Source organism: Sminthopsis crassicaudata, chromosome 2 (genome assembly GCF_048593235.1).
Source record: "Sminthopsis crassicaudata isolate SCR6 chromosome 2, ASM4859323v1, whole genome shotgun sequence".
In the NCBI taxonomy this organism is placed as follows: Eukaryota; Metazoa; Chordata; class Mammalia; order Dasyuromorphia; family Dasyuridae; genus Sminthopsis; species Sminthopsis crassicaudata.
Window position 1 is genome coordinate 608,896,887 of NC_133618.1, and position 24,441 is coordinate 608,921,327.

Below are 24,441 nucleotides of genomic sequence, written 5' to 3' on the forward strand. Positions count from 1 at the left end.
CTGATATCTAAATTAAGAAGAGCCCAAACAGAGAAAAAAATTTACAGACCAATCTCCCTAATGAATATTGATGCAAATATTTTAAATATTAGCAAAGAGATTATAGCAGAATAATACACTATAATCAAGTGAGATTTATACCAGAAATGCAGGGCTGGTTCAATGTCAGGAAAACAAAACAAATCGTATGATAATTTCAATAGATGCAGAAAAAGCTTTTGATAAAATACAGCATCCATTCCTATTAAAAACAATGGAGAGCATATATACAAAGGAAATTTTCCTTAAAACAATAAGCAGCATCTATCTAAAACCATCAGCAAGCATTATTTGTAATGGAAAGAAGCTGGACTCGCTCCCAATAAAATAAGGGGCAAAACAAGGATGCCCATTATCACCACTGTTACTCAATACTATACTAGAAATGTTAATAAGAAAAAGAAATTAGAATAGGTAATAGAGATAAAACTATTACTCTTTGCAGATGATATGATTGTACTTAGAAAATCCTAGAAAATCCTCCAGAAATCTATTCAAAACAATTCACAGCTTTAGCAAAATTGTAGGATATAAAATCCACACAAATATCAGCATTTCTTTGTATTACTGACAAAACCCAGCAGCAACAAATAGAGAAATTCCATTTAAAATAATTGTAGGCAAAATACTTGGGGTTCTACCGCCAAGACAAACACAAGAACTATATGAACACAATTACAAAACCCTTCTCACACAAAGCAGATCTAAACAATTGTTTATTGCTAGGCCAAGCTAATATAATAAAAATGAAATTCTGCCTAAATTGGCCTACTTTTTCAGTGTCATACCAATCAAACTGACAAAATATATTTTATAGAACTAGAGAAAACAATTCATCTGAATGAACAAAAGATCAAAAATATCAAGGGAATTGATGAAAAAAAAATACAAAGCAGTAGTCATTTGGTACTGGCTAAGAAATAGTGGTGGATCAGTGGAATAGTTTAGATACATATGACACACTAATCATTGACTGTAGTATCGAGTATTTGATAAACCCCCAAACTTCACCCCCTGCGATAAAACTACCTATTTCACAAAAATTGCTGGGAAAACTGGAAAATACTATATCAGAATCTCAGCAAAGACCTACATTTCATACAATTGATACCATAAGAAAATTAGAAGAGCGAGGGGTAGTTTACATATAAGATCTTTGTAGAAGGGAGGAATTTATGACCAAAGAAGAACTAGAGAACATTATGAAATGCAAAATGGACAACTTCAATTATATTAAATTGAAAAGGTTTGCACAAGCAAAACCAACACAAGATTGAAAGGGAAGTATACATCTGGGGAAAAAATGTGTAGCCACTGTTTCTGGTAAAGATCTCACTTTAAAAAATATATGAAGAACTGTGTCAAATTTATAAGAATACAAGTCATTCCCCAATTGATAAATGGTCAAAGGATATGAACAAAATGGATATGAACAGACAATTTTCAGATGAAGGAATTAGACATTTAAGTCATATGAAAAAATGCTCTAAATCACAATTGATTAGAGATTTGCAAATTAAAACAAGTCTGGGATACCACCTCATTCCTCTCATATTGGCTAATAAGATGACAGGAAAAGATGATAAATGACACGTGTTGGAGGGAATATGGGAAAACTGGGACACTAATGCATTATTGGTAGTGTGTGAACTGATCCAACCATTCTGGAGAGCAATTTGGAACTATGCCCAAAAGACTATAAAACTCTGAAAACCCTTTGATCCAACAGTGCTACTATTGGATCTGTATCCCAAAGAAATCATATAGGAAGAGAAATGAATAAAAATGTTGTAGCAGCTCTTTTTATTAGAAAAGAATTGGGAAATAAGTAGATGCCCATCACTTGGGGAATGGCTAAATAAGTTATAGTATATGAAGGTAATGGAATATTCTATAAAAATGATAAAGCTGATTTTAGAAAGGCCTGGAAAGATTTACATTAACTGATGCTGAGCAAAACAAGCAGAACCAGGAATGCATTATACACAGTAAAAGCAAGACTGTGCCATGATCAACTATGAAAGACTTGGTTCTTCTTAGTGGTTCATTGATCCAAGACAATTCCAATAAATGCCATTCACATCCAGAGAGAGAACTAAGGAGATTGAATCTAAATCAACACATGCTATGTTCACTTCTTTGTTCTGGGATTTTTTCCCCTCTCGTGGTTTTTTCTTTTTGTTTTGATTTTTTTCTCCCAACATGATTCATAAATGTGTATTTAAAAAGTTAATATAGGGGCAGTTACGTGGCTCAGTGGATAGACCACCAGCCCTGAAGTCAGAAGGACCCAAGTTCAAATCTGACCTCAGACACTTAATACTTCCCTAGCTGTGTGATCCTAGGCAAGTCACTTAACTCCAATTGCCTCAGGGGAAAAAATTTATATACATGTATAACCAAAAAAAGAATAAAGTTTTCATTATTGTTAAGAATGCCTTGTTCATTTTCTTTTTTCTCAAACTTTATTCCAGGATTGCTATCTTGTTGGTTCCTGACTGAAGTTGATTTGTTATTTATCTGGTTTGGGTTTTGTACCAAATCTGTGACTTCCTTGGTAAAAAGTTAACATTTTTTAGAATATGGGTCTGAGGACCTCTAGGGGGTCCCAAAACCCATTTTAGGGAGTCTATGAATAATAAACTTAATAAAGATATTTTAATTTTTAATAATGGTGAAGATCAATAGATATAATCCTTGTAAATATAAAACTTCTTGAGGGGACCCTCAGTAATTTTTAAGAATTTAGAAGGGTCCTGAGACCAAAAGTTATAAGATTTGATATAAGGAATTCTCTATAAGGAATTTTTTCAATGAAGGTTGGCACCTATTCTCCAGTTTGTTGTCTTATGGGATTGGCAATTTTCTAGGATCTCACTAATGCATTTGAGTATCTTTGTGACTCATAGATATGCTCTTATTTCTCTATGCCACACTACTACTAATGACTTGTAGTTAATATGATGAAAATGAAAATTCAGTGCAACTCTACCAGCTCCCACTGCAATTACAAAATATGGGCTATAAAAATATAGTTTATGTAGCAAGGACTAATGCTTAAGACGCACAAAACATATTAGAGTCTAGAGAAGGTAAGAATGCCAAATAAAGTATTTTCAATTACATGTAAAGCTGCTCCATTTAAAAATTTTTTTGCTTTTGCTTTTGCAAACATTTTCTTTTTTTTTCCCTTAAGATTTTTGACCAAAATGTTTAAGCTGGCAGCTTTATGCAAACAAAACCCTTAATTCAGGAAGAGCTGGAAGCTGTCAACTTCCCTAATGCTATTTAGAATAATTTATTTCTTACAGAAATCCTGAACAGGCGTAATTTTTTTTTTTTTTATTCTTAATACTTCCCTACTTGTTTTGGTTTAAAAGGCTTCTTACTAGATTTCAATAATAGGGTAGCTGATAGTTCATTTCCACTCCCCTTACATTTTATTAGTACTAATTTTCTATTTTAGGCTGCCAGAAATATTTTACATATCCTGCATAGTAATATTTAATATATTGTTTTAAGTGATCAACCGAGATAAGCTACCAAAAAACATGACAGCACGTATCTTAGAAGATGAAGGATTTTATATTAAAAGAAAACCAGAAACATATAAAAGGACTTGTAACAAAATGGAAAATCGCCTTCTTATACTGGAAGAGGTAGGTGCACCAATTAATTAAAATAAAACAATTGATAGTTACATAGTTCTTAAGCATCAAGTAAATATTTTAAGTACAATTATATAAATGTTTTTAATAGAACTTTTTTCATTATTTCTGAAATATTTTAATAGGGAAAATGCTGGTTTGAAGAAAGTGGAGAAATAATTTCATTACCTTCTCCAATTAAGCAGTCATGGAATTTCAGAAAGCTCATTACTGTTGAAACCTTAAATCCAGGACTAAAAACTATTTATAAGAAGGTAATCAACTGAATCATTTTTGTATCTAGAGTTTTTCTACCATAAAATAATTAGTGACATTTCTCTGAGGTAAATTGTGAACTCTTTTAAAATCATCATTGAAGACAATAGACCAATTTGGGACAGGAGTAACATGGGCAAAAGTAGGTGGCAATATACTTTTATATTTCAAAGGTCTTTAATTTCATCAGTGGCAATAATCCTTCTACTGATGCTGGAGCTTCTTTTAATTGTAGCTAATCTAATGTTTGGTCTGTCAACTGAGTCCATAATTGAAGCTTTACTTTGTTTATTCTGCCAGAGCTTCACTCACGATATGGCTATCAAAAAAAACAAAAAACAAAAAAAAACAAAACTAAAATTGCTTACACATCATGCATTGCTGTATAACTACTAAAGAAGTGAAAAACACAGGTTTGAAGAATTATAAAAATTAGCACAATATACAAAAAGTTACTTGCCAGATTAATTTTACTCATCCTACCTTTAAAACAAGAAAGGAGAAAAAAAAAAAGGGAAGCTCTGGTTAGTTAGTGGAGACACTCCTATTTCCAGAGGTGCATCCTTCCTTGCTGCTTTAAAAAGACTTCAACTAATGCAACAGTTAACAAGAATACTTTTAACATTTTAAAAGGAATCATACTTCTCTAATACAAATAAGAGTAAAAATTCTAACTCATTTCACAAAAAATCTCCCTATATCAAAATAAAGATGTACTAGATAGGATTGGCATCTGTCTTAGAGAATCAAGTTGATTTCTTACTATGTTTCTCTGGGGAAATGTGTTTTACATTCCAAATCTCATTCCCACACTTTGACAACAGGATGGTGGAAGATTTAGTAGTGATTAAAATTACACCAGTTGTTAAAAAAAAAGGAAACAAAAGTTGAAAAAGTTTATTAGAACCTTATTCTACCCAATTGAGCTAATGGAAATTGTTAAATAATTCTACCTTAGGGGCAGCTAGGTGGCTCAGTGGATAGAGCACCAGCCTTGAATTCTGGAGGACCAGAGTTCAAATGTGATCTCAGACACTTAACCCTTCCTATCTGTGTGACCCTGGGCAAGTCACTTAACCCCAGCTTGGGGGGGGTGGGGGAGGAGAAGATAATTCTACTTTATAAAATTAATGAAAATCAATTTCAGAGAATTCATTATGAATGATTATGAATGCATGATATTTTTCTTTCAAAAGGCAATAAAATCAGATGTAGAAAGCTGTTCCAGAAGCAAGATAGAAGGCCAAAGCGAAATGTTTCAACTAGATCTCAACATTTCGATGTTACAGTTCAGCCATCATCCTCTTTTCAATCAAGAACAAGTACTATGTTCTAGGCTGCTCCAACTTTATGAATGTTTTCAAAACAGAAAACAACAAAATATTCCTCAATTGCTATATGAAAAAGTAAGAAGTACTTTTTTGTTCATATGACAAAATGATCAATGTTGAAATATTAAGATAAATTAATTATTAAGAGTCACCTACTTTTAGGACATATTCATTTAACTTTAGTCATTTAAAGCAGAACATAACTAAATCACCTGTTTGTGATGGAGAAATGAAATCAAGGTAACAGTATATGTGTGGAAAATTAGAGTAAGATGAACTTGGGAACTATTTGGAGAAAACAAATTAAGATTAATTAAGAAATTGTCTTTACCTGACTGTTTATTAGTTTAGTATGGTCTGTACTTGTATTCAATCTTGTTAATGCAGATATTTTTAATAGCATTGTGGAATAGGGATGAATGTCCCTTAAGTTTCAGTCACTGGAGGAAGGTAACTTAGAAATAAATGAATCAAGATGTCATTGAACCAAGAAGCATTAGAGTCTAGCTCTGCCTCCACATCTCTGATAAAGATCTTCGTAATAAATGCATCAGACTAAATTCTTATTGGGAAAGTCAAAGAAGTCATGGTAAGTCATTTTTACAGATCAGAAAGCAATAGAGACACAGAAGCATGTAGACCCTGAGGAAGGTTTCTGGTCAGAAGTTAGCATAGCTATGGCAGCAGTAGTGTGGAGCACTGCAGCATTCAGGAACTGAGAGAGGGTTGAAATAGGGCACCAAAAAGAAACCCCAAGGGACACCTGAGCAAGTACTAGGTATAGGTACAATTGACATTTGGCAGCTCTGTCATTCCCTACCTAGTACTGGATCACTGATTCAGGGCAGAGAACAGTTATAAGTATTAACCTTGGATCTGTGCTGAACACAGAACATTCTTCTGAAAGCACATGTTAACTGTTAGGGCTGTGCCTGTTACTAGGAGCAGAATGCAGAATCCCAGACCAAAGAGTAGCTAGTAGTGCAGTTGCTCTGAACTTGGAAAGCCTTCCAATGGGCAAATAGTGGCTAAGTCTAGACTGCCAACTAGAAACAAATCAATAGAGTCAAACCTAGATCAGGAACTTGCAGAACTAGGACCAGGAGAATAATAGTTACCTCTCCTCTTTACCCCCATATCATAGTTTAGGAGAAATGCAAGCTTGAATATCCTTAGCCAATGTTGTTAAAGTAGCAAAAGGATGTAAGACAACAGAAACTCAGAACACACATCTCCTCCTTCCCTGTAGAGTACTCTCATTACCGAGTCCAAAGTGAACAAAACAACCAAAAAGACCCCAATTATAAAGAGCTATTATGGTAATAGACAGATTCAAGACACAAACATAGAAGAGAATAATTCAAAAACATTAGCAAAACCTTAAAAGAGAAATGGAGTCCAACAAGAAGCATAAAAGAGTTAAAGAAGGAGCTAAAAATTAACTTTAAACAAAAGAGACTAGTAGAAGAAAAAATGGGAAAAGAGACGAGCTAGAAAAGGAAAATATGAAAAGACATTTAACATCTTGGGGGAAAAAAAAGACAGAAAACCTTTTTTAAAGAAAATAAACTCCTTGAAAATTAGATTGGCTAAATGGAAGCTAATGACTTCATGAGAAATAATCAGGAAATAATAATGCAAAATCAAAAGACTGAAAAAAAATTGAATATGAAATATCTCCAAAAAAGCAACAGATCTAGAAAAGAGATCAAGGATAGATAGTGTAAGAATCATTGGGCTACCTTAAAGTTATGAGCCAAAGAGCCTAGACCTCTTTCAAGAGATCATAAAACTATTCAGATATCTTAGAGGAAGAAGACAAATTAGAAATTGAAAAAATCTATTATATTCTAAAAAAAGAATTTGAAATGAAAATTTCTGGGAATATCACCAAAATACAGAGTCTCAAGGTGAAGTGTAGGCAGCCAGAAAGAAAAAAGTTGTCATAGTCAGGATCACATAATTCTTAGCAGCTACAATTTTGAAGAGCAGAGAGCTTGGAATATGATAATACAGGAGGTAAAGGATTTTAGCCTTATGACAATAATTTATCTGCCAAAACTGAGTATAATGCTACAGGGGAAAAAATGTTATCTTAAATAATGAGTATTTTAAAGCATTCATGATTAAAAAGACTATAGCTGAATAGAAAGTTTGACATATGTATATAACACTCAAGAATGGAAAATGCTATTCACATCTTAAGAAAGAAATGGAGTCTGAATGCATATCAAAGCATACTATTTTAACATTTTTTCCCCGTTTTTTTTTTCTTTCATTCTGTGTTTCTCTTTCACATGACTAACAAAGTAATTTTTTAAAAGTTCTAAATCATAATTGGACAAATTAAAACAATCTTGAAATAATCAATTTCCACCTACCAGATTGACTAAGATGACTGAAGGGGAAAATGACAAAGGTTGTAAGGGATGTGGAATTCTGATTCATTTTCCATGGTATTGTGAACTGATCAAGCCATTTTGGTGAACAGTATAGAATTATGCCTAAAGAGTTAGTAAACTGCCTATACTCTTTGACCCAGAAATATCACTGCTATTTTCAAAGATGATTAGGAAAAAAAGAAAACCAATATGTTCTAAAATGTTTATAGCAGCTCTCTTTGTGGTGGCAAAGAATTGGAAATTACAGGAATACCTTATCAATTGGGGAATGGCTGAATAAGTTGTGTTATGTCATTGTGATGGAATACTACTACATTATAAGAAATAATGAGCTCAATGATCTTAGAAACATGGAAAGACTTGAATGAAATAATGGGGTGAAATGAGAACCAATTAATCAACTAATCAATTTGCTAAAGGTACCAGTACAAATAACCTACATAGCTATAATTTTGAATTTTTAAAATTTGGTTCAAATGAAAATGTTTTATATTGGAAAGGACCAGGAAAAGATAAGAAAGTTTACCTTCTATAAGTATATAAGAAGGATGATGGGAAGGAAATGTTTCTAAAGAGGTCTGACATCAAGATGTCAGAGACTACATTCTGAAAATTAGATGGAGGACTTAAATAAATACAGGTCAAGCATATAAACTATAAGCTAACTTTAAAACCTACACCTTAGCTAGTAGGGCAGGGGTCCCCAAAGCTTGTCTACTTTTTCCCTCTAATGCTGAGCAGAGCTATCGTCATTATTACTGCTGCTGCTGCTGCTGCTGGAGGCTTACAGCATTTCTTCCATTTCAGTTCTGAAGAATGAAGTAGATTTTGTTTAAGCCTTTTAGATGTCCATAGATTCTGTAACTTTAAATTTCTGTGTTCTAAGCTTCAAAAGACTTCAACTGCCAAAAGCCTTTCTATAATATTCAAGAAACTAAGAAAGTTGCTAATATATAATAAAAAATAGCTAACATTTATGTAGTACTTTATGGTTTTCAAAACATTTTATCTCATATACATCAAATGGATAAAATAAAGGTATTAATTAGCATTTTTCTGATTATGAAATGGTATTTAAGATAGAAATTAATTTTGTAAAAGAAAGGAGATTAGGAAAATGTGGAGAGCAGCACCCTATGTATGAACTATGAGCTAATAAATAACCAAGGATAATTAATGGAGAAAATGCTTTCTAACACTATCAAGTAAGTTGGACATCAGCATTCCTTTACTGAGTAGAGGCCACACATACCTAATTTTTAGCAAGTAAAATTCAAACTTCTTGTTAACTTCTTATTAACAAACTTCTTTGCCTAGCATTCAAAGTATTTCACTTTGCCTTTTTGACCCTATTTCTTATTACTCCTTTTCATGTGCTACATGGTCCAAAAACATTTTCTGCTTCATTTCCATTAACAATTCTCAAGCTGTTTCCTGTTCCTAGAATGTCTTCCCACCTCTCTTTATCTATTGATGTCCTATCTATGTTTTAAAGCCTACTTCTGGGATACCCTGTTGGTAACAAACTCCTCCTACTACACAAAGCATTTTTCTCTATTTATATTTATATTTATCCTAGAAATACAGAAGTATATTTTATTTCTCTAACATACTTGTTAACTACATGTACGTATATACACACTTAATATATATGCTATAATATTTTATGTTTATATATATGCATGTGTGATATTTACATTACTTCCCCTATACACACATTAATGGAATTTGAATTTTAATTGTTAAGTACTAGGGAGGTTCTGAAGATTCTTGGGCAAAGAAATTATATGTATACTTAAAAATTTGCTTCTGAATGAACTTTATATATCTGGGTTTTTAGATTCACCAAAAAATTTTGAAAAATTAAATTGAACTCATTGTCTTCTAAGGAATTTCTAAGACTATTCTTTTAAATACTACTTGAGGCAGCAAAATGAAGTTACACTTAGTTCTGGAAATCTTAGTCCTAAAATACTCTTTACTACTTACCAAAAAGTGCTAAAGAGCACTCAGCTTTCAGGCAAACAAATTATCAAGAAGCTAGATGATGACTTACTGGAATTTTATAAAGGGGAATTCAGCTTAGGTATAGGTTGGACTGGATAGTCTCTGAGCTGCCTTACAACTCCAAATAGACATATATTATTTCCTGCTTATTTTATTAACTTCTCTTAGTTTATTCTCTTGTGACATTTACAACATTCTTCCCACCCCAGTTACCCAAAAAGCTATAGAAGCTGTTTTGATCCTAACTATTAGGAAGAACCTTGATGAGGCATTTTCTGATTAGAGTATTTCTAACATTTTTGTACCCACTGAAGAATATTAGGGTAGCAGAACAAGTGCTAGTTTGGGTTTCAGAGAAGCCAGGTTCAGATCCCGGTGCCAGGATTAGAACCTTTGTTACTTTAGGCTAGTCCCATAATCCCTTTGTCCTTCAGTTTCCTCATCTGTGAAAATAGAATTAGATTACTTGATCTCTTAAGGTTCTAGCTCTGAATCATAAATACATTGAGAAGAACTGGGGAGAGTGAAGAAGGTAACAAATGCACAGTGATTATTTTTACTACTTACTGTCCTTGACCATCTGAATTAGTTTAAAAAAGATATTTTAGGCCTACTCCATTCTTCTTAATAGTGATTTTTCTTTTTCATAGGGATAACTTCTTCCATTTCTCTGGTTTCTGAGTTTGCTGGTTATTAAGTACTTACAGCACTCATGAATAGAGATCAGGCTATCTTTCCATTTAGCCACTAATGTAATTTTCCTAATGTTCTGGTCTGATCATGTCACTTATCCTTATTCAGTATATGCCAGTGGCTTCATATCACCTCAAGATCAAATATAAAATGCTCTGTTTGACATTCAAAGCCCTTTGAAAGCTCTGTTGAGCCCCTACATTTCCAAGTTTCTTAATTTAATTCTCTGACACATACTTTATGATTCAGTAACGCTGACCTTCTGGCAACCACATCAACAAGATTCTCCTGCTCTCAGCTATCTCCCATTCCTGGAATGATCTTCTCTTGCTCAGTTTGCTGATCTCCTTGGCTTCCTGTAAGAGCCAGCTAAAATCCCTTCTTTTACTAACACTTTTTCTAACACTTCTTATTTCTAGCATCTTCTCCTGTTAACTATTTCCTATTTATTCTGTATATAGATTAGATGGTAAAAGCAAGTTCTGTTTTTTTTCCTCTTTTTGTATTCAGTGCCTAGCTCGATGGTCCATATATACATATATATGAGAGTGATTTTTATGCTCAAAGCCCAGTACCAGCTGTTGAGAGAAATAAAGTTTAAATCCTTGATCTCAAAGCATCTGTAATCTGATTGGTAAATAACTAATTAGAGATCATAGTAAACTTGGAAAAGAACTTGAATTGCTTGAGCTTGGAGCCACCAGAACTTGAGTTTATACCCCAAATTTACTACATACTCTTTTATATAATCTTGAGCAGACCAAATAAAATCTCTAAGTCTCAGTTGTATATCTCTAAAGTTTAAACTAGATAGGGGTTAGGAATATCTGGCCCTCTTTGAAATCATTTGTTAAGGTAACCACAGGCCATGATAAGCTGAGAATTAGGTACAATCACCTCTCACTGCTTGAGTTCAATTTGATTGGCCTGTGAATGATGTTATAAATATACAAATGGCCCTCAGCAGAGAAAAAGTTTCTCCCTTAAACTAGATGATCTGCAAGGACTCTTTCAGTTCTAGATATATAATTCTATTATTGTGACTCTCATAAATAAATACATGTAAAAATTGCCTTTTTTGTGTCTCCTCCTTCTGCCCATGTTGTCATATGGTTTAGAGTGAAGTTCCTAGACACATCTATATACAAAATGTATTCAAAACAGTTTTTTCTCTTTATTGTAGCTTAAAGCACTAACAAAAGTCGCGAGTGATAATCAGAAAATAAACCAGCTGACCAAAAAATCTCTACAAGATTATACCTGGCAAATACGGTATGTTTTCAGTAATTGACCCTTAATAATATTAATTGCACATTTATAAGGTACTTTGAGATTTAGTAGGTAAAAAATGTGTAGAAAGTGTTAAAGATGCATGGAGTAGATGAACCTCTAAGTAGAAGAGGTAGAAGAAGGTTGATAGCACAAGGGAAGGTCTGGAAGTGGAAGTGGTAAGTAAGGAAATCTGCTGACTTCTCTCTTCCTGGCCCAATTTACTTGAGGACATGAGAGCAAGAACCACTAACTCTAGAAAGGATATTGAGGGATGCATTATCTTCTAGAGTCAGGTTTTTGTCAAATTCAGGAGATAGAAGGAATATAAAAGGAAGTGATTTAGTATGGAAAAACTTCTCATTAGAGCTCAGATTCTTAAACTGTGGGTGGTGACCCCATATGGGATTGATGAGGTAAAATAGGCACCAGGAGTGGTAAGTAGGAAAAAGAGCAATAAATTGTTAAAAGAAAATTATATGTAAAAGTAATAATAGAAATTCACTTTACTAATCATCCATCACAGATTACAAAGTTTTGCTATTATGTGTATTATCAAGGGGAAAGATAAGTTCCCTAGTGGATCTCAAGATTAACCAGGAGGAAGAAGCCATTAGAGGGAAGACACTATGAAGTATGAGAGTACCTTGTAGTAGATTTAGTCCTAAAAAGGAGTCTGCAAGGAAGAGTGCTATTTACTTACATGAATAGCTTCATGGGCTCAGTCACAACAGGAATTAGAAATGGATGCACAACTTTTAAAGTCTCAGGGGAATCTATGAAGGAAGGGGATTGAGGAGGAGTCAGAAGGAATCCCCCTGGCTGACTAGATCCCAAACCTTTCTGAGGTATCAGAGCAGTATCTGAGAGAATGGAGGCAGAGGAGGCTGATTGTTACATTTATTGAGACAATAGAGGCCCAATTAAGGAATTTCATCTCACACTTTTGAGGCAAAGTGAAGGGAGGGAAACTGTTCCCTTTACTGGAACTCTGTTTCCTTTAAAATTATCACTCTGAAATTGTGTCTCCTTTTTGATCTGAGAGATCAGGATCTCCTAGGCTCCAAGGAGAGAGGGCACATCCTCCCAGGATGAGAGAAGCAACACTATTCAAGGGCAAATCAACTCCCATTGATCTTTTTGAAATTCTAAATTCTCATTCAGTTGAGAAATCCTGGTCTGATCAGCTCAAGCTGTCTTAGCCCCCCAGCAAGAGCTACCCTTATAACAGGTTTCCTTAAACTCATTTCTTTGCAGAAGGTCCAAAGCAGCTTGCTCTGTTTTTAGGAGAAGGCATTCTCTTCTCAGTGTCAGCCTCTATTTCCCTAATAGAACTTTGTAAAAGATCCAAAGTAGCTTGCTCTGCTTCTAGTACCCTGCCTGCTGAGAAGGCGTTCTCTTCTCAGTGCCACTAATAGGACTTTGCTACTAAAGAAGTCAGTCTCTTAGCAAAATTGGCTTCCTACCCAACAATAAACTTCCATTTTTGCCAATTAATAATTCTCATTCATGAATTCTTTCATGAAGAACCTGTGCGCCGACCAAAAGGGGATTTTAACGACTCTTGACTGCCACTAACCTCATCATCACTAACCTCATCAAAAGGAGGTTCAGTGGGGCAGCTAGATGGCTCAGTGGATAGAGCACCAGCCCTGAATTCAGGAGGACCCAAGTTCAAATCTGGTCTCAGACACTTAACACTTCCTAGCTGTGTGACCCTGGGCAAGTCACTTAACCCCAGCCTCAGGAAAAGGAGAAAAAAAAATTAATTAAAAAAAATGAGGTTCATTAAGGCTTCATCTCATTCTATTCTGGGAGAGAGCTAGCTTCGTTATAGCATTTAATAAGCTGGCTTCAAAGTCTACATCATTATCTCATAATTGAATGTGGGGCTTATAAAATTATGATTTATTATCAAGAAATATTTGTTTTGTTTACTTATTTTATATACCTCTATCCCCAAGTCTTGTAAAAATTTCTCATGTAAAAAAGGGTAAGAAAGTTTGTTGTAGAGTACACTGAGGAAAGGAGGGGGCTTCAAGAGAGAGTGTGGCAATGTGGGGTTGAGCTGGTAAGGTAAAGATTAAAGTGGTGAGAAATAGATATATAGCTTTAGTAGATAAAGAGAGCATTTGTTAAACACTGTTAGACACTGTGTTAACCAAAGCAAGAAAATAAAAGATAGTTTCTACTTTTAAGAGCTTATGATATTATGGTCTAATGGGGGAAGATGGCACACAAAAAGGAACTGGAAAACATGGTGGTCAATCTGTGTATAGGTCCAAAGAATGAGGCCAGAGGGAAAGGAGGATTGTGACTGAGACCTTTTCAAGCAAGGACCAGAATGATCTCAAATTGTAGTCTCCCACTAGGGAAAAGCAAGTGGAGTAAAGGTGAGGCAGAGGGAACCTGGAAGGAGATAGAAGGAATGATGAAAATGTGGTGCTCAAGGATGAGGGGAGTTTTCTGGCTGTAAGACAAGGAAGAACCTGTTGGTTTGAGGCCTTGGTGGTAATGTTGCTACTTTCAGTAGCTTCTCTTTTTAGAAGTATAGGTGGCTTAAGGAAAACAGGCTCTGGTGATTCTTAGTTCTTAGAATCTAACCACCTTGAGTTGTTTTGAGTCACAGTAGTATTGGATCCTAGTAGTGGTGAAAGAGTCCTATATAATTCTAGAGCTCCATGGATCTAGGACACATGCTACGAGTTATGCCTGAATTTATATTTTATGTTCTTTTTCCAAAGAAGATTCTTCTTCATCATCTAGCAGTTCTTTTAGCCTATAAACTCCATGAGGGTATTAAGGTTGGAAAAGTTTGGGGCCACAGACCAGTGTTGCAAGGGGAATCAAAAGAATATGCAGACTTGAACCCATCTTCTAATCAAGGAGCAAAGTTTATTGTAAGTAACACCATTACAAAGTGGGCTTGAATTTCTAAAAAGAAATTAGAGAAACAGAAGCAAGGAGAGATATTTATCCAACTTCTATCATTGATACGCTAATTCTATGGCTCATAGGTAGGAAGGAATCTGGTTCTCATTGGCCAGATTATACTGACCAGATTATCTGGCAGCAATGAATTGAGGAGTGGTTTTATTCACTATTGTCTCAGAAGTTTGATCTGTGGGACTATCCTGAGGCCAGAAGCTAGCTGACTATAAGAAGAAGTCAGAATCAGATAGATTGGGTGAGGGAATTTCCTGAGGCAGGCTCCAAAGCCAGAACATCTAAAATCACTATTATTGCCAGAACCGGAAGCCCCCCTAAAATCAGAGGATCACAAAATCATATTACATCATATTTCCTCTCAAGTAGTTTGTATCCCAAATTCATTTGGGACAAAGGATGAAGGCTTCATCTTCTGGAGCGGCTTCATATTCATAAGTATAAGGCCCTGTCCACTGGAGTCCAGACTGAGGAGGGAGGAGGCAAGATGGAGGCAACAGCATTCAGAGGGGTGCTAATTTTTAGAATCAGTTAGCCAGTGGTATTCCTATTGAATGAGTAGTTGAAAGTTCATAGCTTAGAGCCTGGAAGAAACAAATCTCACAAGTAGGTTAAAATGCAGGGATCAAATATGAGAAAAATAGAATAATTAAAAATGAAGTTAGTAGGGGCAGCTAGGTGGCGCAGTGGAGAGAGCACCAACTTTGAATTCAGGAGCACCAGAGTTCAAATCTGGTCTCAGACACTTAACACTTCTAGCTGTGTGAGCCTGGGCAAGTCACTTAACCCCAGCCTCAGGCAAAAAAAAAAAAAAATGAAGTTAGTAGGGGCAAGTAGCTAGGAACCCTACCCAGAGCAAGTCTGGTGAGGGGGATGATAAGGCTGTCATGAATGCCTTTCATCCAAACAGTTTTTCCTGGGATAAATACCAAGAATGTTTTCCCCCAAATCCCTGCTTTTGTCTCCTTGAAGGGGTAGAGACAATGTCTGAAGTAAGTGGCCTTATACACAGTGAAAGGAGCATTCAGACTACTGAGTGTAAGCAACATGTTTAAAAGGTATTAAGCATTGGGTAGAGAGGATGATATGCAGAATGGATAGGTTTAAATAGGTTTAATAACCTTTAGCAAAAACCTGAGTCTTCAGTCTTAAAGGTGACAACAAAAACTAAAAAAGCATTTGAAACCCCTGGGGGGGAGGGGTATGTGTATAAAATCCATCTGCTAGTCCTTCTGATGAGGTTTAGAATTAGGGTAAATGAAATTAGGTCTAATTGAGGCCTAGTGGCAGATTTGGGGTATATGGAGTCAAATAGAGCTCCCCTACAGAGTTAAATGAGTCTAGTGGCGACGTAGAGTCCCCTGTAAAGGAAGTTACAGACCCGAAAACCTAGATTGATAAAGGAGGTTTATTCTGGGGATTGGAAGTAAAGTTAAAGTCTAATTAGTAAAAGGTGAAGGTAGAGATAAAAGGGCATTGGAAATAGCATTCCAGTGGACAGAGATCCTTAGCATGCCAGGCGTAAGGCTGCCATATTAGGAACCTCTGCAAAGAGAGATCTCCAGTTTGGCTCTTTTATAATGAGATATTTAGCTAAAGGGGCCTGTGGGTGGGTCCCAAGTTGGCTCAGATCTGGGTGGGGGGGTCAGATCTCCTATTGGAATTCAAAAGGGTGCTTTTGACAGGATTTATGAATCAAAGATCCTAGCTTCTTGAATTGATAATGCATCAACTAGGAGGGGCTGGGAATCAGAAAGGAATAAATCTGAAAGGATTAGTTTCCTAAAGGGAGCACAACCCACATCATTCCCTGAAAGAATTAGTTTCTTAAAGGGAGTACAACCCACATCATTCCCCCCTCAAGTAGTTAAAACTTAAATTAATTTAAGAAAAAAGACTTGGGGCAGAGTCTCTTGAGGCAGAATTAAAGATTTCCTCCTTCAAGGATTTTCCAAGTTCAGGATCCCCTCTTCATTCCTCCTTCAAGCAGTCACCTCCAAATGCATGTGGAAAAAGAGGCGATGATGTTATCTTAAACTGCTTCAAGCTGTCAAGGGTCGAAAAGATTTGGGGTTTCATGCCAGGAGGTGAGGTGTGAGGTGTGGGATTTGGGGATGGCAGCAGGGGACCTAAGAGGTGTCCCAGTCAGTCATCCCCAGTCAGTCGTCCTATGTTCTCCAGGCTAAAGGGCAGTTGAGAACCCAAAGTTTGAAGCTTAGAGAAAGCAAATCTCGGGAGCAGATTAAAAGTGGGGTGTCATCTAGGGTGGAGGCACCTTTTCAGGAATGGGGAAATGCATTAGGTCACTTCTGTGGGCTACTTGTAGAATGCTAATGGCCCATCTAATTGTCAAAGAGAAGTAGGAGAAAATGTTGAGAGCAAAAGATTATTTGTAGCCTAGCTCTTTCACTCTTAATTTCCATGAAAGTTAATTCCTCCTGGGGTTGGGATTAAAGGATGTGGGAGGCAGGAGGCCTTGATATCTAGTCAAGAGAAAAATGCAATATAAGCTCTTAGAAATCTCTTAACTGTGCTGATTTTTAAAAAATAATAGGGGGTTGGTTCCTCAATCTTAACCAGAAAAATAAGCAAAGATCCTGAACCTTCCCTCCTACTATCCCCACTCATTATGGGGAGGGGTGAAAGAGGTCAGAGGGAGTGCCAAGTATCAGTATGCCTACCCAGCTTACCAGCCCCTGAAGTGTTTGGACTATCCTGGATAAAAGGGAAACAGGGCTGGATCCCAAATCACTACCAGGAAGCAGGAAGCTGGAGGACCAAGTCAACCCCTGTGGTGTTCGCTGTGGTGGTAAGAGGGCAGTTCCTCCTGCTCAAATTCAGAACAGAAACTGGAGTCTTCTAAGGCTTAAGTCTGGAAGAGATTTGCATTAAAAAGGCACCTCTGCTTCTGAGTATCTGGAGGCAGAAGTTGCCCTGAGAAGAGAAGAACTGAGAGTCTCAGGTTAGAGAGTTAAAAGGAAACCAACAGGGGTTAGCAGCAATTTTGGCCTTGCACCCCTGAAAAAAAAGTTGAGGAGGTACCAGGTCTCATCAGGTTGAATTTTTAGTTTTGAAAGTGACTAGCCTGCTGGGTGTGTTTCCTTAGCTGCCTATTTTCTGAGGGCAGAAGTGTTAAAATGCAAAGGAAGCTTCTTTCAAGGTGGGTGGAGGGAGATGGGATCCTTTCCAGCTAATCTATTCAGTATTCAAATTGTGAGGTGGAGGCATTTTTCAAGCCAAGTGTGTCTCTGCATTAAGAGATGGTAACAAGCCCCAAACACCCGAATTCTATAGCTTTTCATTCTCTTTGGGCGTTCCCAAGAGAGAGAATGACAAAAACTTTAATTTTTGTCAAGTTCACAGGAGTTTTTGCCATAGACATCTCCTATGGAGAAAGTTCTCTGCCAAACATTGAGCTCCAGACAGGTCAGCCAAAAGTCCGGGGAAACTGTCTCACCTTAGAAAGGGTGGGTTTTTTTAAAAAGGAAACAAAAACCTCGTGGACAGTAAATCAGAAAGACTGAAATAGACTGAGGCAGGAGCAGAGTCAGGGTACTGAGAGCTGGAGTGAGCTTCTGGAGAGAGATGACATAATCAGGGGGAGGCACCCTGGACATGGGAGAGGCATCTTGATAAGACAGTATTTGACAATCAGATAACTTGGGATGGGAGAGGCATTTTGATATTCTAAAACATAAGATCTTCTACCCTTATCAAATATTCTGATAAAGATGGAGGGGAGGTTTTGCAGAACTGAGAAGCAGGGAAACTGAGGCAGGACTGAGTCAGGATAATTAGGGAAACTGAGACAGGACAATAAGCCAAATAAACTCGACTAAAACTAGAAAAATGCAAGGACTTGTGGGAAGGACAAGTTTCTCTTGATAACCCCAGAATTATTAGCATCAAACAGCATTCCTCATTTAAGGAAACACAGAGGCTTTCCTGTTCAGATCCTCTGCAGTTGAGGAGCATCTCAGCCAGAGATGAATAGTTTGAGGTCTGTGATCATTTATGCCTTAAACTCAGCCTCTGCTGAGTAGCAGTGCTTAAGGCAGTCCTGCTGCCCTAAGAGGGGTACCCCACATTTGTCAGGGGCTCCAAAAGAGGGAAAAAGTGGGACCTAGAGTAGTTCCACCTGTCCCCTCTCTCTGGAACAGGAGCTGCTAGTAGGAGACAGATTTCTGAGTAAATTATGCAGTTAGACCAAGACAGGCAACCCCAAACTATTAGTCCTGATATCAAAATGCTAAAATAGTAATTAAGGAACTGGGGTAACAGGAGTGGAGAAACAGATCAGAGGGACTGCCAGTCTCAGGATAGATGTCGGATTCTGGTTGTTTCTAAAAAATAATCCCAAAAACTGAATAAGGGATTTCAGTTAAAACCCAGCAAATCATAGTCCAGTAAATTTTAAGCAAAGAGTAAAATAATTTCCATTTCAATCTGAACAAATGAAATAGGGGGTAAGGCAGAAGTACCTAAGAAAAATACATCAGTTTCCCATTTTCCTGACCAGTTTCAATCAGTTTCCTTCCACCTTTTTTTTTCCACAGAAAAGAAATTATCAGATTACCATTCCACATATAAATACCAAGAGTGAATCAAAATTCATATACATAACAGACTAGTAAATTTCCTAAAATCCCTCAAACATATAGCTAGCAGAAAACAGTGGGTGAGTTGAAGACAAAAAAATCCTACCCCACCCAACCTTTAGTGGGTTGGGTGTGGGGGCATTGAAGCTTTTAGAAAAATCAGACCCTAATTGGAGATATGTGACCCCTTTCAAGTAAGTTAACAGAAATTCACCCCAGTAAGTTCTTAAGATCTTACATTCAAAGATAACCAAATCTAGCCTGAAAAGGCAATAGTAAAATTATTTATAGACACAGTGATAGTTAGAATGTTAACAATAATTCAACCACTTTCCCACTCCCAATGTCAATCCAAAGAGGAGTGATCTTCTAAGTGATTAAGGAGTTTTCAAACAGGTTCAGTCTTTCATTATAACTCATTTCCTACTGCAGTTAGGAATTGAAAAGAGAAAAGAAAGAAGCTATCTTTACTCTCTTAACAATGTTATCTGTCCTGATTTGGAATTTTATTCCCCAGCCATCATTCCAAAGGTCTTTCTTGAAGCTGCAACCTGGCCAGGTTTGGAGCTTAGAAAAGAAACTTTAATTGTTGGCAGGGGGCATAGAATGCCAATCCAGAAAAATAGGGAATGTGCTAAAAGCAAAAGGTCTTGGGACTGAGAAAATTAATAGGAGTGAAAAAGTTCCCACCTGTAAGGTTAGGTAGGAAAGTGAGAGAGCAAGAGAGACATAGCTGGATTTCAGGAGATAGTGAGGCTATTTATCTCTCCAGGAACAGGTAAGGAAAGGTTTAAGTGCCCTGAGGCCAGGGAAAAAACCCTAAGCAGTTTGAAATTTCCTGTCTTTGTAAGCAGTCCCATGAGATTGTAAAAGATTGTTAAAAAAAAAAAAAAAAAAAAAAAAAGGCACTGCTCTAATGCAGGATGACCAAATCAGGGAAACTTGAGTCCCATTTTAAAATGTAATGAAAACTTTTCTGGAGATTTGAGAAGATTAAGATTGAGTCCCCAATCTCCGCACTGTACAGTACCCTAAGAAGGGGACAGGATAGGAGCATTTAAATGGCAGGTTGACAAGCCACATGGGAGAGGTCTGAAAAAGGCCTTGAGTTCTATGATCCCCACTCCATGGGGGAGGAGGAAGAAAGACAGGAGAGAGGATGGAGGAGAAAGAGATGTTATCTTACCCAGTGCATCCCAAATAGCAAGGGCTTACACAGGAACTTGAGGGCGGGGTAGCTCATCTAAGCCCTCCCAAACCTTCCTGGGAGAGCAAGACCTGAAGAAGAGATCACTTAATCCTGTCCATGGAGTAGCAGCTGGGTAAAAATATATCCCCAAGCTCACCCCAATTCAGTGACCTTTCTCCTCATGGCTACAGCCTGACCATTACAGACTACATTATATTTAACATTGGAATTGGAGAAGGGCTCAAACTTGGCTCCTCTTAAGTTTGTCCAGTCATCTCCCTAGAACAGATCAAAGAGAGAGCTGGCCTGGGACCCCTGAGAGGGGTGGGGTCCCCAAAACGGACATGTGTCTCCTTGGTCTGGGGGGTGGTGGGAAAGAGACACTTCCTTACATCTCAGAGTTCCTGCAGGAGACAAGTTTTCTGGTGAGAGAAAAAAGAATTAGAAATGCCTTGAGATGCAAAAGAAGGTCCTTTGTCTCTGGAGGGTGTTTCCTCAAGCCAAGAATCTGCTAAAGAAGGATTTTAGAGCCAGAGGTGTGTCTATATTGTGGACGGGTAAAAGCTTTTAGTTTTCCAAATTCTTGCAACTTTTCTTGTATCTCTAGAGACAGGGTGAGACAAAAGAAGGCCTTTTGTCAATCCGCAGCAGTTCATAAAGTATCGTGCCTGAGCATAAAGCTCTAACGACAATCCAAGCCTGACTGAGCAGCTTTGGATGTCCACTGCAGAAGTGAAAGAAAAAAGTCCTTTACCTCATCCAGAGTTTCGGATTTTGCCAGATTGTGTTAGTTTTCGGGGTTCCCAGTCAGGGAACCAAGATGATGAGATCTAGAATTGGGGGTACCTAAATGAAATTAGATTTAATTGAGGTCTAGTGGTAGGTTCAGGGTACAGAGAGTCAACTAGAACTCCCCTGCAACCCCTTTGGATTCAGTGCAAGGATACAGAGTTAGTGGCAGGTCTAGTAGTGGCACAAGAGTCCCCTGTAAAGAAATTTATAGACTTGAAAACCTAGATTAATAAAAGAGGTTTATTATGGGGTTTGAAAGTAAGTTTTTTACGTATTAGGTAAAGAGAAGAAGACACCAGAACCAGTAGTTCCAGTGGGCAGAGAGTGCTTTGGGTGCCAGGCATAAAGCTGCCATATTTGGGACCTCTGCAAAGAGAAGACTCCAGCTTGGCTCTTTTATAATAGGAGGCTTTGGCTACAAGCTGAAGGGGGCTTGTGGGTGGAGTCCCATGTTGGTTCCAGGCTGGGTTTCAGCCAGGGTTAGAATTTGAAATGAATTCTATGGGTTTCTGGGACTGAGCCAGATAACAAAGATGAAACTGTTTGTGCTTAGGGTGGAATCCCTTCCCTGAGGCAGAGTCAAAGGAGGTTTTATCCTTTAAGGATTTTTCAGAGTTTTGGGGTTTCCTCGTCAAGACTAATATAAATATTAGTCAGCAATGTGATATGATAGCCAAAAAAATCTAATATGAACTTATTAGGCTGTATTCAGATGTATAATTTTTAGGACCAAGAAGAAAAGAGTCCAATTCTGTTTTCTATGAACATTTGGAATATTGGTCTGATGGTAAAGGGTCTCTAGTTCATACAACATGAGGATCAGGTGAAGAAACTGGGCAAGTTTATCCTGAAGGGAGAACTGACTTCAAGTATTTTATGGGTGTCATGTGAAAGGACTCAACTATTTCTACTTGTTCTCGAGGGACAAAACTAGGAGCAATTGGGTTGATGTTATAGAGAGGCAGATTTAGACTTGATATGTGTCAGTTATAACAAATGGAGATATGGGCATAGAGGAAGTAGGGAATATAAAATGGTATGCAAGGGACTAATTACTAGTGATGGCAATGGTATTCTTCCCTTAAGCTTCACCTTGAATATGACCATTTCCCTAGTGACTCTGAGTTTTGCCTCTTGGTGAAGGGTTTTCCTTTCACGTTTACTGTACAATGAGGAGTCAACCCAGCCCTTACTAAATTGCTAAGCTTATTTTGTCAAGTACTAATATGAATCTACCTTCTATATCTCTGTTTTTGGAAATCTAAAACAGCATGAATCAATAAAAACACTCTTCTGCATAGCTCAGAACTTCTATTGCTTCTGGAAAGTTCCAGCAGTTATGAATTTTTTTCTCTCTTACAGATATTTTACTTTTACATTCCCATATTGAACAAGGACACATGTACAAAATCAATAATATAAGTAATTGCTCACTTTATTTTAGAGAAACCTCAAAAGAGAAAACAACAACAAAAAAAAATTCTTAAGAAACAGTGATCAGGAAAGTAATTCATTTCTATCCTCAGAATAAAGAGAATAAAGAAAAGTATGGATTTGCCAGTTCTGTTCCTGGTAGTATGAATGATTTTTTTTCCAGCCATTTTGTAACTGTTCTGTGTAAGCAGAGGGGAGGTACTATCATCAAGAAGAGTTGGAAAAGTTTCCTATAGAAGATGCGGTAGCCAGGAAAACCAGTAGGCAGAGATAAACTAGGTATTCCAGGCATGGAAGACAGCCAGAGAGAATGCCCAGAACTGAGAAATGGAATGTTTTGTTCTTAGAATGGCCAGTTGACTAATATTAGTGATTAAAGAGTACATGACAGGTAGTAAGATTTAAGAAGACCATAAAGGTAGGAAGAGGCTAGACTCTGAAGGGCTTTGAATGCCAAACAGAACACTTTGTATTTTATCCTGGAAGCAATAAGGAGCCTTGGATTCCCTATTTGGGTGACAGTGTTCAGGCTTGTGTTACAAGAAAATCATTTTGGTGAGTGATTGGAATGTTCTCCTTCCTATTCTCAGTTTATTGACTTCCCTGCCTCCCTTTAAGTCTCAGCTAAAATCCCTTCTTTTACTAGAAAGCCTTCTCCTATCCCTCTTAATTTCAGTGTCTTCTCTCTGTTAATTATTTATCCTATATGCAGCTTACTCTATATATACTTGTTTGCATGTTTTCTCCCCCCATTAAATTGTAAGCTCCTTGAAGGCAGGGACTGTCTTTTGACTCTTTTTGTATTCCAAGGCTTACCACAGTTCCTGGAATATTGTAAGCATTTGAGAAATGTTTGAAATAATTGATAAAATGTAAATAGCCTTGGGCCAAGCATAGGTGCTTGATGGATGCCTTTGGAAAGGACTTCTTCTATGTAAACAATGAAATCATTAAATCTTTGAATCCAGATGTGACCCAATTTTAAATCTAGATTATATTATCTTCTAATCCATATTACTACATCTTTTCCACAAGTAAATACTAAGAGATACTTTATCTAAAGCTTTGCTAAAATCTATCATCCCCCAATTACTAATTTAGTAATTCTATTAAAAAGGGAAATGAAGTTAGTCTAGCCTGACCCATTCTTTTTTAAAGCTTTTTATTTTCAAAATATATGCACAAATAGTTTTCAACATTCACCCTTGCAAAATCTTGTGTTCCAAATTTTTTTCTCCTTCCCTTCTCCTTACCCCTTCCCCTAGACATCAAGTAATCCAATATATGTTAAACATGTTATACATAGTTCCACAATTATCATCCTGCACAAGAAAAATCAGATCAAAAAGGAAAAAATATGAGAAAGAAAACAAAATGCAAGCAAACAACAACAACAAAAAAAAGTGAAAATACTATGTTGTGATCCACATTCAGTTCCCACAGTCCTCTCTCTGGGTGCAGATGGCTCTCTCCATCACAAGATCATTGGAATTGGCCTGAATCACCTCGCTGTTGAAAAGAGTCACGTCCATCACAGTTGATCATCACATAATCTTATAATTGCTGTGTACAATGTTCTCTCAATGTTCTACCCACTTCGCATCAGTTCATGTAAGTCTCTCCAGGCCTTTCTAAAATTATCCTGCTGATCATTTCTTATAGAACCATAATTTTCCATTACATTCATATACCATAACTTACTCAGCCATTCCCCAACTGATGAGCATCCACTCACCATCCAGTTTCTTGCCACTACAAAAAGGACTGCTATAAACATTTTTGCATATGTTGGTCCTTTTCCCTTTTTTATGTTCTCTT

General features: G+C 36.9%; 1 protein-coding gene across 3 annotated transcripts in view; it reads left to right on the top strand.

Annotated features, from left to right (window-relative positions):
- The window catches only part of CC2D2B (coiled-coil and C2 domain containing 2B), a 150,127-nt gene that overhangs the window by 41,093 nt on the left and 84,593 nt on the right, over positions 1 to 24,441 (top strand). For 2 of the 3 annotated variants that reach the window (XM_074295942.1, XM_074295941.1), the window contains 4 exons: positions 3,562 to 3,698; positions 3,833 to 3,961; positions 5,159 to 5,368; positions 11,579 to 11,667. In XM_074295942.1, coding sequence (XP_074152043.1) covers positions 3,562 to 3,698; positions 3,833 to 3,961; positions 5,159 to 5,368; positions 11,579 to 11,667 — 565 coding nt within the window. Of the gene's footprint in view, positions 1 to 3,561; positions 3,699 to 3,832; positions 3,962 to 5,158; positions 5,369 to 11,578; positions 11,668 to 24,097; positions 24,235 to 24,441 lie in introns of those variants that run through there. The other variant, XM_074295944.1, reaches the window with a different exon arrangement.